This window comes from Dasypus novemcinctus, chromosome 23, assembly GCF_030445035.2.
Source record: "Dasypus novemcinctus isolate mDasNov1 chromosome 23, mDasNov1.1.hap2, whole genome shotgun sequence".
Classification (NCBI taxonomy): Eukaryota; Metazoa; Chordata; class Mammalia; order Cingulata; family Dasypodidae; genus Dasypus; species Dasypus novemcinctus.
The window spans coordinates 24,473,949-24,496,980 of record NC_080695.1 but is presented as its reverse complement, the minus strand read 5'-3'; the positions used below and the strand labels follow the sequence as shown (position 1 = coordinate 24,496,980).

Genomic DNA, 23,032 nt, shown 5'->3' with positions numbered 1-23,032 from the left:
GATTTATTTTTATTTATTTCTCTCCACTTCCCCCCACCTCCTGTTGTCTGCTCTCTGTGTCCATTGCATTCTTGTCAGCGGCAGCAGGAATCTGTGTCTCTTCTTGTTGCATCATCTTGCTGCGTCAGCTCTCCATGTGTGTGGCACCACTCCTATGCAGGCTGCGCTTTGCTCGTGAGGGGTGGCTCTCCATGCGGGGCGTACTTCTTGCGCATGTGGCTCCCCTACACAGGAGACATCCCTGCGTGGCATGGCACTCCTTGCGCACATCAGCACTGCGCATGGGCCAGCTCACCACATGCGTCAGGAGGCCCTAGGTTTGAACACTGGACCTCCCTCTTGTATGGTAGGCGGATGCTCAATTGGTTGAGCCACATCCACTTCCCTGGCTGCTTCTTTTTGACACTTCTTTCCTCTCTACCACTACTCTGTCTGCTTCTAACAGACAAGTATCTGAAAAATGGTAGTTGTTATAGGGGATGTGGTATAACATAGTAAAGGGATGGCAAACACATGAGAGGCTTTTTTCAGTATTGACATGTACCACAGGGTTCCTTTACCGTGTAAGAGGGCTTTAAACCATTTTTTTGTGTCGTACTCTCACATTCCAATTAAAATGAAAAATGAAAATGGTGTTTGGGTTTTTAGCAAATTGAATTTCCATTTAGGATTTATTTTGATGAACATGGAAATCCTTAAATTATCTTTCCCAGGTGTAGGCTCTCTTTCTGTGTATAATAACATACCTAAATGAAATCCTTGGCAGTGGTTGTATGTGAGGTACTGTCATTTACCAGTTGAACTTTTTGTGCTGTTTGGTTAAAAGTGCCAGTTTCAAAACATCTCCCAGGATTTCTGTTGAGTTTGGATGCTATAATATGATTTCTTGTTGAGCTTTTAGCATTCCTTGAATCCTGGCATCTTTTCCTGACTTGTTTTCTTAAATGCCTTTTAATTAAACCTCAAAACATTAAACTTTAATATGGGGGAACTTTTAATTTGGTTTTTAAAAAAGTCAGCAATTTCAAAAAAGATCAATTATTTTCCATCTCCCTACTTAAGAGAATTTTTTTTAAATGAGAATTTTCTTTTAAATTATGAAAGTTACCATCATTTTATATCATGATTTTGGAAATGGAACAGTGTGCTCATTAATTATGAGTGAGTGTAAATACAAAGTCTGAGTTTTTGAAATTAAGTTTGGTTTCTCACATGTAATTATGTCAGTCCATATTGCCCAAACTGCACATTTAAATGTGAGAACTTTCTGCTTTCTGTTGTAATTTTAACTTTTGGTCATTTTAAACTTGTTGAAAGGCTCTTCTGCACTAGGAATTGTATCGGATTAAGAAATAAGAAACTATTGACAGAAGAAGATTCCATTCTTTGGTTTACACTCTGCTGAAAGAGTGCTGAGATAAAAGTTGTCTTGCAAAAGATGGAACATATGCTAAACATTTTACACTTCAAAAGGTAAAACAGTCTTGTGCATTTTATTGATGACAGGGCCAAAATACAGCACACGTGGCAAGTGAAAGATTTTTTTTTTTAATTTGGCATTTGACTTGAAATCCACTTGAAAGTCCTGGCACTGTGATTGATGGCACTTTTGGAGTTAGATATGTTAAGTTGGAGTCTATCTCTGCCGTTTATTTGCAGTGTGACCTTCTACAAATTAACCTGTTTTAACTCAATTTCCTCTACTGTAAACTAAATAGAAATACCTATCTAGCAGTGTAGGGGGGATTAAAATATATGATGTATGACAAATTTAAACATCAGTGAGCTACTACTTCATATCCCCTTGGATGACTGATTTTTTTTTTTAATGGAGGGAGAAAAAAGTAAAATAACAAGTGTTGGCAAAGATGTGGAGAAATTGGAACTCTCATTTATTGCTGGTATGAATGTAAAATGGGGCAGTCACTTGGAAAACAGTTTGATGGTTCTTTAAAAAGTTAAACTTAGAGTTACTCATGTGGGAGCGGAGGTGACTCAAGCCTTTGGGTGCTTCCCTCCCACGAGGAAGGTCCCAGGTTTGGTTCCCAGTGCCTCCCTAAAAAAGATGAGTACACAACAGACAGACACAGAGAGCAGACAGTGCAAAACCACGAGGCAGGGAGGGAGAGAAATAAAATAAAATAAAATAAAAAAAAACAGAACGAAAGAGTTACCCATCCTACCTGGCCAATCCCAATTCTAGGTAGATACCCCAAAGAATTGAAATTAGGGGTGTCCATCAAGAGATGAATGGATTAAACAAAATGTGGTATATACATACAATGGAATATTCTTCAGCCCTAAAAAGTAATGAAGTTCTAGTACATACTAAAACATGGAGGAACCATGAAGGCATCATGTTGGATGAAATAAGCCAGAGGCAAAAGGACAGATATTGTATGATTTCACTTATAAGAAGTAACTAGAATATGCAAGTTCATAGAGACAGAAAATAAATTAGTGACTAGGGGAAGGAAGAACAGGGAATTATTGCTTAATGGGTCCACAGTTTCTGTTTGGGGTGATGAAAATGTTTGAGTAATGGATGGTGGTGATTGTAGCACAACACTGTGAATGTACTTGTGGCAGTTTTGAAATTATTTTATGAATCTCTGAAAGAGAAATATTATGTTTGTAAACTAATCTGTTCCTCTGGATGTGATACTGTTTGATTGCATTAAATTCCGTTGAGGGGACTTTGATTAGATGACTTGATAAGATCAATTTAGGGCTTTTGATTGGACTTTATCAGTGAGATGTGACTCAGGTTGAGTCTCTATTCCCTTGCTGGGTTTGATATAAATGGAAACACAGAGAGGAACTTACTCAGACACAGGAAAAGGAAGCCACCATCTTTGATCCTGTAGAGAGGACTACAGGATCGCTTAAGCACGAAATCCCGAGGCTGGGCCCATGGTGCAGCTCAAGAGGAGAAGGAAGACCCTGAGGGGAAGGCTGAAATCTCACCAGAGTTCGACACCATCTTGCTTCACCATGGGGCCACATGCTGGATCAACAGTAGCTGACTTTGGTGAGAAAGCATCTTTGTTCCCTCGGTTTGGACTTTACATGGCTTTGGAAGTGTAAATTTTTACCCCAAATAAATCCCCTTTATAAAAGCCATCCCATTTCTGGTACTTTGGATTGACACCCCTTTGGCAAACTAAAAAGAAATTGGTACCAGGAGTAGGGTCCCGCTCTTGGCCTGAGGAGATGTCTTAATCCCAGACCTCAGCTTCCATGATTTTTCCTCATGAAGCCATTTTCTCTACAATCTCTACCTTCCCTGTACCTTTTAGTCCAGGATGACAGTGGTTTCATTCATACAGATCTTACAAAAAGTGTGTTTTTTAGCATGCAGGAGACAGGGATCCAAGACATCAGACAGTAAGATTTTCCACAAGTCCTTCCTGAATAACTGCATTTTCAATCCTGACTTCCATGTTCCAAGTTTAGTTATATCTTTGGGCTACTGTAGTCTTAGGATTTGTTTTCTGGAAGCCTGGGCTTTCCAGAATCAGTCTCTGGTTTCTTTGTGCTCAACAATTCAGTTCTCAGTTTATCTCTTTCCTCTTGCATTTTGCTCTAAAATGGAAGGAGAAGCCAGGCCATTTACTTTGGAAATCTACTCAGCTAAATGTCCAAGCTCATCATTTTCAAATTCTGCCTTCCATCTAACATCAGCAGTCAGTTTTGCTAAGTCTTGTGCAACTTTGAAACACAATCGCCTTTCCTCCAATTTCCAATAATAGTTTCATCATTTCCTTCTAAGGCCACACTGGAAATAACTTTAGTGTCCATGTTCCTACCAACAGTCTCTTCAAAGCAATCTAGGCCTTTTCAAGCTATCATGCATCTCATAGTTTCTCCAAAAAATACCCGTTACCCATTTATAAAAATGTTCTAGCAGTTTTGATTACTTCAGCAGCATGACCCCACAATGCTGTTGAATTGTACACTTAAAAATGGTTAAAATGGCAAATTTTATATTGTATATATGTTGCCACAATAAAAACAATACAAAAAGAAAAAGATACGATGTATATATAATGTATATAAAGCACTTGGGGGAAACCGACTTGGCCCAGTGGTTGGAGCGTCCATCTACCGCATGGGAGGTCCGTGGTTCAAACCCTGGGCCTCCTTGACCCGTGTGGAGCTGGCCCATGCGCAGTGCTGATGCGCGCAAGGAGTGCCCTGCCACGCAGGGGTGTCCCCTGCGTAGGGGAGCCCCACGCGCAAGGAGTGCGCCCGTGAGGAAAGCCGCCCAGCGGGAAAGAAAGTGCAGCCTGCCCAGGAATGGCCGCCCACGCTTCCGAGCCACTGACGACAACACAAGCGGACAAAGAAACAAGACGCAGCAAATAGAAAACAGACAACGGAGGAAGGGGGGGAATGAAATAAAAAATAAATCTTTAAAAAAAATAAATAAATAAAGCACTTGGCCTGGTGCCTGGCACCACAATGATACTCTAATAGAAGGTAAATTAGAGGTTACCAGGGTTTCAGAGGAGGGGGAAAGGTGAAGGTTTTGCTTGGGGATTATAGAGTAAATAAAAACTCTAAAGAAAAAAAAGAATGATACTGTGTCACTCCTTATTAAAATATCTTAATTGCAAAATTGAATGGCTGCTTCTCAGTCTCATTTGATGGAGTTGACTCTGTTCAAACCCTCCACCTTTATCAGGTGGCAGTAGAGCTTAGTGGTCAGTGCATGGGCTCTGGAGGCCAGCTGTATTTGAATCCAGGTTCACTTCCTGACTGATTATGGGCAAGATATCTAACCTCTTTATGTCTTCATTAGAACAGTGCCTCTCTAGCAAAAAGCAGGCAGGGATGTTAGACCTAGTTGTGAATCACCTCCTCGGTGCCAGGCAGTGCCCAAGGTGGGAAGTGTGGGAACCACCTCATGGCAATGAGAGACACCGTGAGCAGGAGACACTTGAAATTCAGTTTGGCTGCAAAAGGCTGTGTGGTGGGGATGGAGTGAGAGCTGCTTTTGAGAGCCATTTCAGAATTGGAAATGACAGGACTTGGTAACAGTGGGAGGAGAATCAGGAATGCCTGGCTAGATCTCTCATTTTGAGGCGATGCTGATGGGTTGACTTTGAATGCGTTTTGGCCTTATTGGTTTGAGGGGCCCACTAATCACCTCAGTGGAGAGCTCCGTTTGGTGGACCCTGGGATCTGGAGAAGAGATGCATAATGTTGGCATGAAGCCATGAATGAGTATGTACTTGAGCAGAGGCTCCTGGCCAGCTTTTGAAGGAGAGGGACAAGGGGCGACCAGATAAGTGAAAGGAAAACCAGTAGAGTGGAGTCCTGGAAGATATGAATGCCACTGTCCAGTGCGGCAGAGAGGTGAGGTGAGGTGAGATGAGGACTGAAGCTCGGACTTTGGATTTAGCATCCGGGAGGTTACTGGCGACCTGGACATCTTCCCTAGTCTTCATTGCTTCTTGCCTGCCTCTGTGAGGGTTCATTCGGTGTATACCTGCTGCTTCATGGTGCAGGAGGGAGGATGGTTTCTACCAGGCCTTGGAATAGCAGGGCGCTCGAGGTCACACAGGGTTTGTCTGATTCCAGCAAGCGTCTTCCTCTCAACTAAGCCTTGGATCATCTGGCACCACATTGCTTAGTATTCTTTATTTGACTTGGGTTTTACAACCTCCAGCCCTAAAGCCCTTGGAATAGCTCACACATTACAGGATATTTGAGAAGTGCAACCTTAATTTCTATATTCAAAATGGGCCTCTCTCCCGCCTCAGTACATGCTGCTGTATTTCCTGAGGTGGGCAGGTAGAGCAGGCTTGCTTTTCTCACGTCTATGCCCCACTCCCTCGTTCTCCTTGTGCCCTCTTCTCCCCCAGCCTCTAAGTGCTCCAAAACTGTAAAAAGGGCCTGGCTTTATAGGAGAGCCTTAAGGAATTTCCTGTTTAGCTGGAGGTAGAAAATCTAGTTTAAGATGGATGTTGATTTTATTGTATTAAATATTCTCGCAAAATGACCTTTTTGGTCTAGGTCACAAGATAAGTGGTTTAATGAGTCTTAAAAGAAAATAATGTAAGTGATATGATGAAACTGTTTAGGAACTATCACCTAGGAATAGGGCATCACTCTCCTGTCCAAAGTTTCTAGTTCTAAACTTGGATAAGATGCTGTGTGGTATAAAGTACATAGATTTTGGAAAGGGGGAGAAACTGTGAAAGGACTGAAGTGCCCGGAGTAATGAATGTTAATCTACTTCCTTCTAATAAATTACTTCAATCAAGTTGCAAAACTATGTATATATTTCTACCTTTAGGAATATTAGGTTTGAATTTTATATCTTCAGGTCCCTTGAGAGGCCTTCCTCTTATCTGTGCTTATAAATGTGTTTGTGTATCCTCACTTAAAAATAAAAAATCATGGTGAGTGGGTGTAGTTCAGTGATTGAGCGTGTGCTTCCCATGTACAAGGTCCCGGGTTCAGTCCATGGTACCACCTAAAAAATACCACAAAAACAACAGCACATGCTTGGAAATTTGAATATAGAGCTTCAGAAAAAAAAATCAGCTTCTCTGCCTCACTGGCTTTCTCCCCACTTGTACCTTTCTTGTGAAGCACTGGTATAAATCTGTAGCTTCAGTTTCCTCATCACCTGTTATCTTACTCCTTCCCATGTGATTTCTTCCCTTTTCTCTAAGGGTGCAGTTTGAGAGTTCACCAGTTATCTTGATAGATGATTATGTAGAATTCAATTTTCTCTGATTATATTTTCTTGTAGGAGGTAATGGGGAATGAACCCAGAACCTTGTACATAGGAAGGAGGTGCTCAACCACTGAGCTGCATCTGCTTCCCAGTGAGAGTTGGTTTTTTCGTTTGTATGTTTGTTTTCAGAAGGTACTGGGGATTGAACTCGGTACCTCATATGTGGGAAACAGGCGCTCAGCCACTTGAAGCACTTGAACTACATCTGCTCCCCTCTCTGAATTCTTTTTATTTTATTTTATTTTTTAAAGATTTATTTTTTATTTACTTCTCTCCCCTTCCTCTCCCCACCCCCGCCCCGCCCTGTTGTCTGCTTTCTGTGTCCATTTGCAGTGTGTTCTTCTCTGTCTGCTTGGATTCTTGTCATTGGCACCTGGAATCTGTGTCTCTTTTTGTTGCATCATCTGCTGTGTCAGCTTCCATTTGTGTGGAGCCACCCTGTACAGGCTGTACCTTTTTCACGCTGGGCGGCTCTCCTTACAGGGCGCACTCCTTGCACATGGGGCTCCTCTACACGGGGGACACTGCTGCATGGCACGGCACTCCTTGTGTGCATTAGCACTGCGCGTGGACGAGCTCACCACACAGGTCAGGAGGCCCAGGGTTTGAACCTTGTACCTCCCATGTGGTAGGCGGATGCCCTATCCGTTGGGCCAAATCTACTTCCCCTGAATACTTTTTAAAACCAAAGAGGTGCAGGGTATCTTTCCTTTTTTTTTTTTTTTCCTTTCCTTTCCAGCTCTTAACAGTTATTTGCTTTTCCACAACATCTGGCATCATTTGAGACTTCTTCCTTCTTGAAACTCTTCTCTCTGGCCTTGCAATCCATCTTGCCTTCCTGGGCACCCTCTTGACTTAGAGTTACCCTTCCCCTTCCCCTTCTCCACTGGCCTCTTGACCTCTGCCCTCATTGAGGAAACCCATGCTTGTCTGGAAAACATTTGTGCACACACTGCTATGGGAGCATGTAGTACCAGATTGTCTGCAGAAGCCAAGTCTAAATGCACTTTCTAAACTGCAGTCTTTAAGATTGCCTTTCTATGGCACCAGGGTATGTTAGAGGACCTCTTGTTTTCTAGTGCCTTTGTGTGTGTGTGTGGGGGGGGATGCTTTGGGGCAGGTGTGATGTATTTATTAAATAATATACAGCATAGTGTGGACTTAGTAAGGGGTCCATGATTTTCACCTGATTGACAGAGGGGTCCATTGAACAAAAAAGGTTAAGAGCCCCTGGTCTAGAAAGAGGAGTGGGAGTAGGTGGGCTGCAGAGGAGGAAAGGTAAAGAAGTGTCTTTTAGGTAGAGAGAATGAGCTAGTGCTGTTTTTCTGGATTAAGAAAGCACTCTTGAGTTGTAGTTTTTTTTTTCCCGTTTTTCACCTTTAGTAATGAAAGTTAATTGAATTAAAATTTAATAAGTTTTATTTTGACCCCTGGACCAGCAAGATCAGTTGAAGATTATTTATATTTATAAATGTTATTAAAATTATTATTATAAGGGAAATACATATTCATGATAGAGATTAAAAAATGAAAAGATGAAAGATATTAGATAGACTCACACCAGCTAGAAATAACCACACCATTTACATCCGGGGGTATGTTATATATCTTTTTCCCCATGTGGGTTCTTGCGTGTGTGCCTATGCACCTAATCTCTTATACTGAAAAATCCACAAATCTCTATGTTATATTGGATCTTGTTTTTAATGGCTACACAGTATTCCTCTTGGGTATATAGCATACTTTAAACAGTTGGCTAGATATCTAGTATGGTGGCTTTTAACACTGTTAATGTTGTATGATCAAATTGGTCCCCAGAAAGTTTATAATATATAGCCCTTCTCCTCCCCCTTTTAAGTAACTTGTGCTTTTCTGCTGGGTTGCTTGAGTTAACTTGAAGGTGATCTCAGGATTGCCTTTTGCATACTTAAATCCCCACCTGATTTTTAGTGTTGTCCTTGAACTAGTTTCAAAGCTTTGTATATTGTGTTGATGAACTTCTGTCACATGCTTTCATGTGATTGTGAAGTTGCCCTTTGGTCATGTTCTGTGCACCTTAAACCCTGGTCTCTGCAGAGAGGCAGCTTCTCAGCCCTGGTCATTTCTCTCTCTTCAGCGTGGTGAAAGTCTCTAATTCAGGGGTTCTTAACCCTTTTTGTTCCATGGACCCCTTTGCCAATCAGATGAAAACCATGGACCCCTTACTAAGCCCACACTATATTGTGTATTATTTAATAGATATATCATACCCGCACCAACGCATCCCCACAAAAATAATATTTTTTTGAATTTCAATTAAAGCTCACAGACCCCTGGTTAAGAACCTCTGCTGTAATTGGATTTGGGATGATTTGGTGTGTGTATAGAGGGATAAGGGACGAGGTGGGCTGTATGCTTTCTCTCTCCACTTTTCTTCTTCCCAAAGGTTAACTTATTCTTTAATTAAAAGTCATATTTACTGTTGTAAGGATTACAGAAAATTTTTTGAATTCTTTGTAGAGGAAATAACTTTCATAATTTCATATTTGCAAATGTTTTGTGAATGGTAGGAATTTTTAGTAAGTACAGTTGGCCTATTCGGGAAGTTTCCCTAAATTAAATTAGCTTATGTTGACAATGAATGCTAATTTGTGGGTATTTATATTGTCATATCTAAGTCTTTAGCTTCTGGTGTCATTTGGTTTTAATGACTGTCCTCCAGAAGTGACATTTTAATTCAGATTTTTCTATTGTTTTTCTCAATGCTTTGTAATTGCAGATGGTGAATGGATCTGGATCCTGATTATTTTTATATTTGATTTAGGTTTTGTTCTTTCCTAATGAATGGTACTCTGGTTTACGGTTGATATTTTTATTTCTGAATCCTATTAATCTTACCTAATAGCATTTCTAGATTAAATTTTAGTTGCTATTTTAAGCCTGAATTCATTTGATTTATTCATGTAATGAACTTTCAAGTTTTTAATCACCTGTTTTCTGTCCAGATGTTGGGTATGCTGAGACAAGTAAGACATGGTCTATGTCCTTAAGAGGCTTACAGTTTGATTGAGAAGATAGACATACACAGACAGCTGCAGTAAGGTGTTTCCGGCCCTATGATAAAAATTTGCAGAGTATCGTCGGGGCCTAAAAGTCAAAATGGCCTGCCAGTCTTGCTCTGCTTTTTCCTGGAGTTCAGCTGTGGGTTATCAGGCATCTCTTCCTGGGCCTTGGCTCCAGGGGCTTCTCTGCCTTTCTACAGCTGTAGGCAGACCTGGAATCCTCTCTCTCACATGACCAGGTCAGGATGACAAGCTCCCTTTTCTTTGTTTTTCTCTCTGTGTGTTCTCAGTTTATATAAGACCCAGGAAGAGGGCAGAGTCCTCCTACCTGTGTCATGTCTCATTGACATAGTCCATCAAAAGCCCTAAAGTGATCTAATCAAGTGCTCTAGTTAAAAGCCCTGTAACTGAATTTAATGCAGGCCCACAACCACAGGAACCAATTCATTCAAGAACAGTCTTTTCTGGGATTCACAAAATTCAAACTGTCACTGGCCTGGACTAAGCAGAATAGCATAGAGGTATGAAAAGGAAGTAGCAGATATAAGAGGTGGTAGAGAAATAGAATCTTTAGCACTTACTAATTCTGTCGACATGTGAGTTTAAGACAGAAGAAGTCTAGGATGTTTCCCAAAGTTCTGGATTGAGCTGGGGAATAGAGGAAGAAAAGGAAAGCAGATGAGTTCAGTTTTGGGCATGCTGTGCAATGTATAGGCATAGAGACATCCAGTGGGCACTTGCACATAGAGGTGCTGTAGATAGCTGTAGATGGCTGATAACAGTCTGTATCTTAAGAGGAAGATGGAGCAGTAGGGATAGATCTGAGATGTGTTTTGGAAACAAAGTACACAGGACTTGCTAAAGGATTATATTAAGTGAGGAAAAGGAATGCAGCTAAAGGAGGAGTATGTTGAGGGAAATTTATATGCTTTTAGCCTTAAGTTAGAAAAGAAAGAATAAAAAACCACATGCTAAGATGCCGACTAAAGAAGTTAGTAAAACCCAACTGCATAAAGTAGAGTGAGGAAAATAAAAATATGTGTAGAAAATAAAGATGTGATCTAGGTGCACGCTATAAAACTAAATACTGGTTCTTTAAAAACATGAATACAATTAAGGACAATAGTTAACAGGAGTATTGTAATATTTTACAGCAATGGTAAGAAGTTGTTATTTCAGTACTAAGGGACAACTATAGGGGAGTATAAGGGGTTATCGGATTTTTCCTTTTGGAGTAATGAAAACGTTCTATGATTGACTGAGGTGATGAAAGCACAACTGTGTAATGAAAATGAGAGCCACTGAGTGTACACTTTGAATGGATTGCACAAAGCATGGGACTGTATAACACAGGGAATCCACTGGTAGAAGATGGACTGTAGTTAACAGGACAAATAGGAGAATATTTTCTCATGAATATTAACTAATATAGGGTGTCAATAATTGTGTGAGTTGGAGGAAAAATACACCAAATGTAAGATATGGGCTAAAGTTAGTGGTAATATTCCTGCCCCGCCCTCCCTCCCCCCCGGCCCGCAGTGGCTTTTTTGCGTTCTGTCTGTTCTCTGTGTCCATTTGCTGTGTATTCTTCTGTATCTGTATTTCTTATTTTATCTTATTTCCCCTCCCCCTTTGCAGCCTGCTTTCTGTGTCCATTCACTGCGCGCTCTTCTGTGTTTTTGCTTGTCTCCCTTTTTTTGTTGCGTCACCTTGCTGAGTTGGCTCTCCATGGCACCTGTGGGCTGGGCGGCACTCCACAGCCTGCTGGCGAGCCTGCCTTCCCAGGGAGGCCCTGGGACGTCAACCCAGGGCCTCCCATATGGTAGATGGGAGCCCAACTGATTGAGCCACAGCCACTTCCCAGTAGTAATATTTTGACAGTGGTTTTTCATAGTTTGTAACGTGTTTCACAATAATGCAAGGTGTTGGTGGTGGTAAGATATATGGGAGCCTTTTATGATGATATGCATGTTATTTTTGTAAACTCTAAAATATTACTATGAACTTATTTATGTGTGTTCACGTATGAATGATATACTTCAATTAAAAAACATGAATACAGGGAATCGGATGTAGCTCAACTGATAGAGCATCCATCTACCATATGGAGGGTCCAGGGTTCTATCCACAGGGTTCTATCCTCCTGACCTGTGTAGTGACCTGGCGCATGCGCAGTGCTGCTGCAAGGAGTGCCTTGCCATGCAGGGGCGCCCCTGTGTAGGGGTGCCCCACGTGAAGGAGTGCACCCTGTAAGGAGAACTGCTCCGCATGAAAAAAGTGCAGCCCGCCTAGGAGTGGCAACACACACACGGAGAGCTGATGCAGCAAGATGATACAAGAAAAAAGAGATGCAGTTTCCCAGTGCTGCTGGATAATGCAAGTGGATGCAGAAGAACACACAGCGAATGGACACAGAGAGTAGACAGCAGGGGGGGAAGGGGAAAGAAGTAAATAAAATAAATCTTTAAAACGAAACAGGAATACAGTAAAGTTCTGGCAAGGTTGATTAAAAAGAGAAAGAGAAGACAAACATAGACATTCATAATGGAAAAGAACATAACTACAAGTAAAGTAAAAATTGGGCAAATTACAAAATAGTACTATGACAGAAATTTCAAAAACCAAAATGGGCAGTTTCCTAGAATAATATAGCTTATCAAAACAGACTCAACAGAAAAAGAAAATATAGACTTAGAGCCATTTAAAAAAACATGAATAAGAAAACCCACCAAATTACAAAATCAAGCAAAGCCTTAGAGACCCCAGATAGTTTTATGGCCGAGGTCTGTCAAACTTCCAGGAAATAGAAGCTTCTATCTTACACAAACTATTTTAGAAAATAGACTGTACAAATTCAGGTAGTTTTATAAGAGAATGACCTAGGTACTAAAACCCATCAAGGAGAGTATGATAGTGGCTTATAATTTTATCTCACTTATGAAAAGCTTCGGAAATCCAGGATAAAATTTAGCAAACATAAACCAGCAATGTAGTTTTAAAAAATCAGGATCATATTATGTTTATCCAAGGTGCACATGAGTCAACATGAAAAATCAGTGAACGTAGTTCGTATTAACAGATTAAAGGAGTAAAACCTATTCAGAGGCTGCAGATAAAGCATTCATTAAGACCTAACATTTATAATGAAAAGCTTTTAAATTTGGAGCACAATGATACTTCTTTAACCTGGTGAGGGATTTCTGTCAGAAATCTATAACAAATATCATAATAGTGAAGATTAAGAGGATTTAAACATTTCCTTTACAGCCAGGAATGAGGCTAGGATTCCTAATACAGACATACCTTGTTTTTTTTTGCACTTTGTGGATACTGTGTTTTACAGATACTGTGCTTTTTGCAAGTTGAAGGTTTTTCGCAAACCTGCATGTAACAAGTCTGTCAATGCCATTTTTCCATCAGCCATGTGCTCACTTCATGTCTCGTGCCTCTCTTGTCACATTTTTGTAATTCTCACAATGTTTCAAACTTTTCCATTATTTTATTATCTTTTATGGTGGTCTGTGATCAGTGAGTTTTGGTGAGACTATTGTAATTGTTTTGGGGTGCCATGATTAATTGCTGCAATCGTGATAAAACTTGAATGGATGAGGAGTTGCTTTTTATGGGTGAGCAAAGAAATTGGTATCTTGAGATGGAATCTATTCCCGGTGAAGATGCTGTGAGCATTGTCGAAATGACAATAGAGGGATTTAGACTATTACATAAACTTAGTTGATAAAGCAATGGCAGAGTTTGACAAGATCGACTCCAATTTTGAAAGAAGTTCTACTGTGGGCATATTGCTATCAATTTACCCACAATCGCCTGCTACAGAGAAATCTTTCTTGAAAAGTCAGTTGATGCAACAAACTTCATTGTTGTTTTAAGAATTGCCACAGCCACCCCATCCTTCAGCAGCCACCACTGTGATCAACATCAAGGCATGACCTTCCACTAATAAAAAGATTACAGCTCACTTAAAGCTTAGATGAGGGTTAACATTTTTTAGCAGTAAGATTTTTTTAAACTAAGGTATGTACATTGTCTTTTTAAACATAATGCTATTGCACACTTAATGGATTATAGTGTAAACATAACTTTTTACATTCACTGGGAAACCAAAAAAATAATGTACTCGCTTTCTTATGATATTTGCTTTATTATGGCTGTCTGGAACCAAACCCACATCATCTCTGAGGTATGCCTGTATTGCTAGTTTGATTCATCATTTCAGTGAAGGTTCTAGTCAGAGTCTTAGGGAAAAAAAGTAAAATGGTATAAGGATTGGAAAGGAAGAAACCATTGTTGTTTGCAAACAATGTGCCTATCTATACAGAAAATGCAAGAGAAGCTACAAACAGGCTTTTAGAATTTAAAAGATTCCAGCAAGGTATATAACAATTGCTTTCATGTAAACTAATGATAGAAAATGTAACCTTTAGAAGATTCTGTCAATGGCACCTGCATAAATTAATCTTCATCTGAATCTAACAAGATGCATAATTTAGGCCTTTATGGAGAAAATAATACAAAATTGTTGAAAAGCAAAAGTCAGCTAAATAAATGGAGACACCATGTTTATAGATTAGGAAACTCAGTGTTGTAAAGCTGTCATTTCTTTCCCCAAATTAATAAATAATATGTTTAGTGTAATTCTGGTTTAAATCCCAAGATTTTTCTAGGAACATGACATTTGAAACCTAAAATTCATGTGTGTTAGTTTTCTAGACTGCTTAAAGCAGACATCTTGAAATGGTTTGGCTTAAGCAATGAGAATTTATTAGGTTATAAGCCTCCAGTTTTGAGGCTCTGAAAATGTCCAAATCAAGGCATCATCATGGCAGTGTTTTCTTCCTGAAGACCAGCTACTGGTGATCCTTGGCTCCTCTGCCACATGGCAAGGCATGTGGCAGCCCTTTGCTGGTCTCTGCCTTTTCTGGGTTTTGTTGATTTCAGCTTCTGTAGATTTTTTTTTTTTTTTTTGGTTTTTCCCATTCTCTTTCTCTCAACTCATTCCATTTATGAAGGACTCCATAATAGGATTAAGACTCATCCTGAATGAAGTGGGTCACACCTTAACTGCAGTAGCCTCACCAGAAGATCCTACTTAAAATGGGTTCACACCAACAGGAATGGATTAGGTTTAAGAACATGTTTTTCTGGAGCTATGTACAGTTTCAGACCACCACAATATGAGACATTAAAGGTCCAAGAATAGTCAAGACAGTTTTGAATATCAATAGTAAAATGGTAGACTTCTTGTAGATAGCAAGATTTCAAGCAGAAAAGCCTAGAAATAAAGGAAGTTGGTGTATCTGAGAAATGGCATTTCAAATCCATGGGGATGTGATGAGCTGCCTTTCAATAAATGATATGGACAATGGGCTACCTTTATAGAAAAAGATTAAACTAGAAATCTACCTATTCTAGACTCCCAAATCAATTCCAAGTAAATGAAAGTCATGAAAATTAAAAAGTAAAACTTGTAGAAGAAAATAATGAAAAAATCTTTATGACATGTAAGGATAGGGAAGGGTTTTTAAAATAATATGCATACAAACACATAACCATAAAAGGAAAAAGTTGATAAATTAAAATAATTATAATCAAGAATATCTACCTATCAAGGAAATGCATATCCAAACCACAGGGTGGCGGTCTTGGCCCAGTGGTTAGGGCATCCGTCTACCACATGGGAGGTCTGCGGTTCAAACCCCGGGCCTCCTTGACCCGTGTGAAGCTGGCCCATGCACAGTGTTGATGCGTGCAAGGAGTGCCATGCCACGCAGGGGTGTCCCCTGCGTAGGGGAGCCCCACGCACAAGAAGTGCGCCCCTTAAAGAGAGCTGCCCAGCGCGAAAGAAAGTGCAGCCTGCCCAAGAATGGCACCACCCACACGAAGAGCTGACACTACAAGATGACGCAACAAAAAGAAACACAGATTCCCGTGCCGCTGACAACAATAGAAGCGGACAAAGAAGAAGACGCAGCAAATAGACACAGAGAACAGACAACCGGGGTGGGGGGAAAGGGAGAGAAATAAGTAAATAAATCCTTAAAAAAAAAACCACCACAATGACACACCAGTTTGCACCCACTAGAATAAGTAATAAAAAAGACAGATAATAACAAGTGTTGGCAAGGATATGGAGAACCCTCATACACTGCAGTGGCAATGTAAAATGGTGCATTTGCTTGGGAAACCAGTAGCAATGTAAAATGATGCATTTACTTGGGAAAGCAGTCTGGCACTTCCTCAAAAGGTTAAATATAGACTTATCATATGACCCAGCAGTGCCACTCCTAGGTATATATCCAAGAAAAATGAAAATATATATCCATTCAAAAATGTATATATACATTCTCATAGCAGCCTTATTCATAATAGCTAATAATTAGGAACAACTGAAATGTCCATCCACTGATGAATGGATAAGCAAATGTATGTCTAGATGAAATATTTTTGGGTAATAAGTCAATGACGTTCTTATACATCTACAACATGGTTGTACCTTGAAATGGTTATGCCAAGTGAAAGAAGCCAGACACAAAGATCATATACTGTATGATTCCATTTATTTGAAATACCCAAAATAGGCAAATCTATAGAGACAGAAAGTTGATTAGTGTTTGCCTGTGCCTGATGGGAATGGACGGTTATTGCTAAAGGGTATGGGGTTTCTTTTTGGGATGACGAAAATCTTCTAAAACTGACTACAGTAATTATGGTTGTACAGTTTTGCAGCTATACTAAAAATCATTGTGTACTTTAAATGGGTGAATTGTATGATGTGCCTTATATCTCAATAAAGCTGTTTTTAAAAAATCAAGGCCTTCTGTAGAGCAAAGGACACCATAAATTAGATTAAAAGGAAAATCCACAGATCTGTGTAGTTATATGTAACATGTAATATTGATAAAGGCCTAGAATATAAAAAGAACTACACATTTTTAAGACACAAACACCCTACTAATAAAACATTAAAGGATTCAGGCAGTTCACGCAGGAGGAAAGCTAAATGGTGAATAAAGAAGTTAAAAATACTCAGTTTCAGGGAAACGCAATTTAAAATAATGGTGAGACATCATTTCACATCTCTCTTGACACACAGCAGTACTCCTCATAGCATCAAGTGTTGGCAGGAATGTTGGAAAGGGGGCCCCTTTTGCATTGTTGGGGGAAATGCAAACTGAGACATCCTCTTCAGAGAGTGACCTGACAATACCAAGTTAAGTTGAAAATGGGCCTGCCTTGTTGCCTTGTGACCTAGCTGTCCTAGAGCCACTCTTTTTTTTTTTTTTTGCATGACAAAGAATCTTTACTTTTAAATGATTACCAGTACATTAAGCAATAACATATAAGTAGTCTTGAATTCTATCTAGTAATTTATATTAAAAGAAACTAAAGGCAGCTCAGTTATTCTAGTATTCATTGTTCAAACTCTTAGCCAGAAAAGACTACTTTAAGGTTGGCTGTTGCTTCACACACGGTACAAATGCCTATTTACTACTTTTTCATAGATAAAACCCCTGACCTTTAAGAAAGCCTTAGGGAAATAAAACATTTAACCCCTTTCTTTAAATGTGGTTTTTGGTACTAGATCTAAGAAAGAAAAAGTCAGTATTGCCACATATGTAGCTTGAGCTAAATGGCAAAGGAAATCAGACAACATATACCCATTAAATTTATAAGAAACAGGAGGTGAAAAGATGAAATTCTTTGGATAAGCTCTAAGTCTATACAAAGAACTTAGGTTTGCTACTCTCTAAAAAGTGAAAGGACCTACTACATAATATACAGAAATAAGTTAATGCCTTTCCCCAAGAATATAACTCTAGCTTTGCTGAAGCTTCACATTCTATGTGGAGGCATCTAAAATGCTCACCCATGGAACAGGCAGTCCTTCTCCCCTATCCATTTATGCGGTAGTTTTCATGGATTTCTGGTCAGATGTCACAGACAAAGGCCAAGAGGTTATCCAGAACTTCATCCCTGTCCTGCTGGAAGTAGTTCTGGAGGATGGTCGTCTTCTCCTGGGTCTCCTTCTCCACTTCAGTGCTACAACTGCAGTGGGATCCCAGAGCCGCAGCTTCCTTGGCCTTGAACTCCTCCCTCTGCAGGCAGTACTGTTCAATTTCAGCCTGAGCTGCTGCTTTGGCCTGCTTCGGCCTCCGGTTCTTTGGCTTGCGAGCCTCAGACACCTCGGCAGCGCGCTTCATGCCTGCAGGAGCTGCTGGATGCCCTGCGACTGAGAAGCCATGGCGGCAGGGACTCTCGAGGCCCAGGCCAGTGGCCTAAAAGGGATCACGAGGCCCCTAGAGCCGCTCTTATCCTGCTGCAGTGTTCTCTGTGAGTGCAACAGGGAAGAATCTAGCTGGGTTCCTTAAGCCAGGAAAACTCAACTATAGTACAATTCAGTGGCCTAGATCTACACAGACCAACAGAAGTAAATGTCAGAATTTTGAGTCAAGTCTCAAAAGGATATACATAAGACATCATTTCCCCCCAATTTTTAAGTATATTATCACTAAGTGTACGTGTTTTTATGTATATATGTATATGCCTATAGTAACAGTATATAAAACATGCGTGGGTAATAATATGTGCCAACTTCAGGACTGGGTTTGTGTCTGGAGAGAGAATGGAAATGATTTCCCATCTCATTGGGTTCTTATGAGAATAAATGATCCTGCAGCGTGGATTATGGTAAGGGGTTGCTTTTAGTTCTTAGAGTCTATAGATTCATCTTTTTCTCTCTATAATTTGAAAGCTAGTACAGATTTTTAAATTTTGTCCCCCTCCCTCCCTGAGATGGCTCCCTTCTCTGCTTATTTTCTGCTCACTTTAGGAGGCATTAGAAACTGAACCCGGAACTAGCAGTGTGGGAAGCGAGTATCCAACCACTTGAGCCACTTCCACTCCCTGTTGGTTGTGGTTGTGGTGTCTGATTGTTGTGGCATCTGCTCATTGTAGTGTCAGTATGTTGTGGCGGTTGTGGTGTCTGCTCATTGCAGCATCTTGCTGGTTGTGGTGTCTGCTCGCCATCTTTAGGAGGCACTGGAAACTGAACCCAGGACCTCCCATGTGGGAGGTGGGCACCCAGTGCTTGAGCCACATCTGCTTCCGGATTTTTTTTTTTGATCTTCCAGTTTTTAAATGTAGTTACACACATTTTTAAGCACTTACTGTTTGCCAGCTACTGTTCTAGCCAGGGATATAGCAGTGACCAAGATGGGAAAAATTTCTGCTTTCATGGAACCCACAACGAGGGATGACCGACAGTAAACAAGTAGAATATGGTACTCTTGACTGCCACTAACCAGTATGAAGGAAATAAAGGAGGGTACCAAGAACCTGGGGACAGACTCTGGCCAGGGAAGGTCTCTTTGGTGAGCTGACTATTAGGCAGATACCTGCATTTTAAGAAGGCAAGCATGCAGAAAATTTTGGGTGAAGCATCACTGGTAGAGGTAAAGGCATCAGATAGGAACAAGGACATGTTTAAAATTGCAAGAAGAATAAAATATTTACGAATTAATTTAACAAAAGCATGCACACTTAACACTTTGAAAACTACAAAGCATTGGCCAAAGAAATTAAAGAAGACCTGAATAAATGGAAAGACATCTTGTATTCATGGATTGAAAGACTTAATATTGTCTAGCTATCAAGGAAATGCATATCAAAACCATACTGAGACACCTTGGTGTAATATAATATTGCCCAAACTGAGCTACAGATTCAGTGCCATCCCTGTCAAAATTCCAGATGACTTCTTTGCGGAAATTAATAAGCTGATCCTAAAAAAATAGCAAGAAGGCCCCTGGGGCCAAAGCCCCATGAAGGGGAGAATAGGTTTATAGTGATGTGGTCAGAGAGTTTGGAGGAACTTCTGGTTCATAAAACCCTCTAGGCCATGATGTGGAACTGTCAGTGACCTCATCCTGTGTCCAGTAGGTAGCCTTAGGAGGGTTTTAAGCAGGAGAGTGATAAAATTCATTTAATATTTAATGAATGCCTACTCTATGCCAGGTGCTGGGTTTGGCATGTGTGATACAGTAGTGACCAGGACCCAGAGGAATGCTGAATAAATATTAACAGAAGAATTCAGTTTTTAATAGAAAAATATGAAAGCATCAGTTCATTTTTGTACATCTTGGCATGTATTGTGTCCTACTGCGGACCTACTTAAAAACATTTTCTTAATATAGAAGTAGCAATGTTCATTATAGAATATAAAGAAGATTCAAACCAAAGTGTAAAATGCAGTCTTTCAAGATCCTACCACTTTGAGATAACCACAGTTAACATTTAGTGTTTATCCTTCTAGTCTTTTGAAATGAATTTAGGATCAGTACAGTTCTCAAGGTCATTAATGAATGACCCTCACCCTCCTTTCTCCCCCACTGCTAAAGGAGACAATAGTGAAAATCATAGCTTTTCTTTTGGCACGTAAGTCCGCAAGACTTTTGATGTGATTTTAATTCCTTTCAGGTGGATCTGATCAGAATAATGTTCAACATCAACCCCCTGGAGAACCTGAAGGTGTACATCAGCAGTCGGCCTCCTCTGGTGGTCTTTATGATCAGTGTAAGCGCCATGGCAATAGCTTTCCTGACCCTGGGCTATTTCTTCAAAATCAAGGAGATTAAGTCACCGGAAATGGCAGAGGTAGAGTATATTCTGAATTCTCCTATAGACCTTATAGAATGGGGAAACACCTTTGGGTCTCCATATACCTTCCTTCCTTTGTTGTCACTTTTTTCTCCCAGTGAGAAAGGTCTGGATTTATTAAGGATTTCCTGTCTTCTATCTCCCTGTGACCTGCTTTGTTAGGAAATAATCTAGTTAGTTGTTGTTTGGTTTAAATAATGCTACCAGTTTAAATTAGACTTTTTCAGCAGTGAAACGTGCGTTTTGGGAAGTGTTTTTACAATATTTTGTATCATGGTGCTAAAGAACTCACTTTTCTGAAATTCTTATTAGTTTAGCTCACTGCAGATTTAAGGAACTATGAGCTTTTGACATTTAAATTTTAAAATAAAAATTTTGGGGGCAGGTACCAGGGCTAGGATTGAACCTGGGAACTCGTATGTAGGAAGTAGATGCTCAACCACTGAGCTATACCCACTACCCCATTTGACATTTTAAAGCCACATATAAGCCTCAGCTCAGTGCATGACTTTTTCATTGGATAAGAAGGGATCCTGAAGAAGTTAGAAAACAGGATCTAATTTTCAAACAGATGTCTTTTAATCAAGGAAATCTTCGTTATCTACAGACTTGCCTTCTAGATTTTTACTATTTTGGTCAATTTAAATAAAGTTTTAGGGCATTGATCTGTAATTTTTATCTAGCTATATAATAGTCTTGATCATGTACAATGCAGATTTTTAAAAATATGTATTTTTGTTGAATGGATTGTACATTGCATGGGACTTCTTAACACAGGGAATCCAGTGGTAGAAGATGGACTGGTTAACAGAACAAATATGAGAACATTCTCTCATGAACTATAATGAATACATAATTCTAATACACAGTGTTAATCATTGAGCAGGTTGGAGAAATGCACCAAATGTAAGATACAGGCTATAGTTAGTAGTAATATTTTGATGATGTTATTTCTAGTTTGTAACAAATATTTCACAACAATGCAAGGTGTAGATGGTTGAGTAATACATGGAAGCCCGGTGCGATAATATCATATTTGTTTTAAGTTCACAACTTTTACTATATACTTACTGCTTATGTGTGTTCCTGTATAACTGATATATTTCAGTAAAATTTTATTTAAAAAGATAGGTATTTTGCATATCAAAACAGTGAAAATTTGGGAGTAGATGTAGCTCAAATGGTTGAATGCCTGTTTCCCATGTACAAGGTCCTGGGTTCGATCCCTCCTACCTCCTACTAAAAACAAAACAAAACAAACATGAAAAAACCAACTCTCACTGGGGAGTGGATATAGCTTAATGGTTGAGCACCTGCTTCCCATGTACAAGGTCCTGGGTTCAATCCCCGGTACCTCCTTAAAAAATTATTATTAATGTATAATAGTTTGATAGAGATGAGTGACAGTATACCCATTGATAAATTTCTTTTGTGTATTAGAAATTATGCTGAATTGATATGGTGAGTTTGTTGGTGGATATGGTTTTTCTTTGAGGACAAATTAGTTCCTGTCTTTTTAGATTCCTAGAGCGCCTTTTCCTTTTTCCTTCCTGGGGTGGGGAGGTGGGGGTTGGGTTTGGGAGTGTGTTGTTGGCTGCATTGTGGGTGCCTTGTGATAAAGACAAGAGTTCTACTCTGTAATGGGGATCATGGCTTTTTCTTGTGCCCTGAGCATCTAGCTTATGGGTGATCTTGACTGGAGGGATGACCTTTACACTCAACACAATCCAAGCGATGACTTTTAGCTATTTCTACCATGAAACCTTTTCTAATAGTTTCTTACCCAGAAACATACTGACTGGTTTACTTCTCACCCTGCCTGAATCTTTAAAGGCTACACAAACAGGCTATATCCACATTAGGGCTGAAAATGAACATTCTAGGCCCATTCCTTCACAGTCAAAGCTCTGCAGCATCTTGGCATTGCTTTCCCACAGAGCTGCATTTCATGTTGAATGCTTGGCCAAGGCCAGTGGTTAAGATGTAGCCAGGATAATTAGCCCTTAATAATAAAAATGGAGCCTGGCATTGGCTTAGCTGAGTGTTCAGTATGGAATGCAGTGCTGCAGGAAAGCAGTGCCAAGATGCCACAGAACTTTGGTTATGGTCTTTTTAGTGATGAAGACCTTAGACTGTAGGAAAGGCTGTGGTATATTGGGAAAAATTTTGAGCTGTGAATTGGAAAAGTTAGTCCTGATTCTGCTTTCAATTATGTCCCTAAGTTGTTCCAGGCCTCAGTTTTCTCATGTGTGGATTATGAAGGAGTGAGCCTAGAATGTTCATTTTCAGCCCTAATGTTCTAGAATGGTCTGCTGAGTTCGCAGATGTTAGGGAAAATAGGATTTAATACATCCATTGTGGTCTTAACTAAATGTCAGTTATACTGATGCTTTGTTAAAAACAGGCTTGCATGACTGCTTGAGGATTGCTCTTTGGGGAAAAGGCATTTGCAAAACAGTTTTTTAGCAGTATTAAACAACACATTTATTATCTCACGATTTCTGCTGGTCAGGAATTTAACTGGGTCTTCTGCTTCATGGTCTCTCATAAAGTTGGATTCAAGGTG

The 23,032-nt window shown here is 39.9% G+C and overlaps 1 protein-coding gene and 1 pseudogene across 3 annotated transcripts in view; one reads left to right on the top strand and one right to left on the bottom strand.

The window, feature by feature from the left end:
* TMEM248 (transmembrane protein 248) overlaps window positions 1-23,032 on the top strand; it is a 49,815-nt gene that overhangs the window by 16,694 nt on the left and 10,089 nt on the right. For 2 of the 3 annotated variants that reach the window (XM_058285984.1, XM_004460701.5), the window contains exon 2: window positions 20,287-20,463. In XM_058285984.1, coding sequence (XP_058141967.1) covers window positions 20,287-20,463 — 177 coding nt within the window. Of the gene's footprint in view, window positions 1-2,814; window positions 3,032-20,286; window positions 20,464-23,032 lie in introns of those variants that run through there. The other variant, XM_023589460.3, reaches the window with a different exon arrangement.
* On the bottom strand, window positions 17,687-18,011 carry LOC131275485 (V-type proton ATPase subunit G 1 pseudogene; annotated as a pseudogene).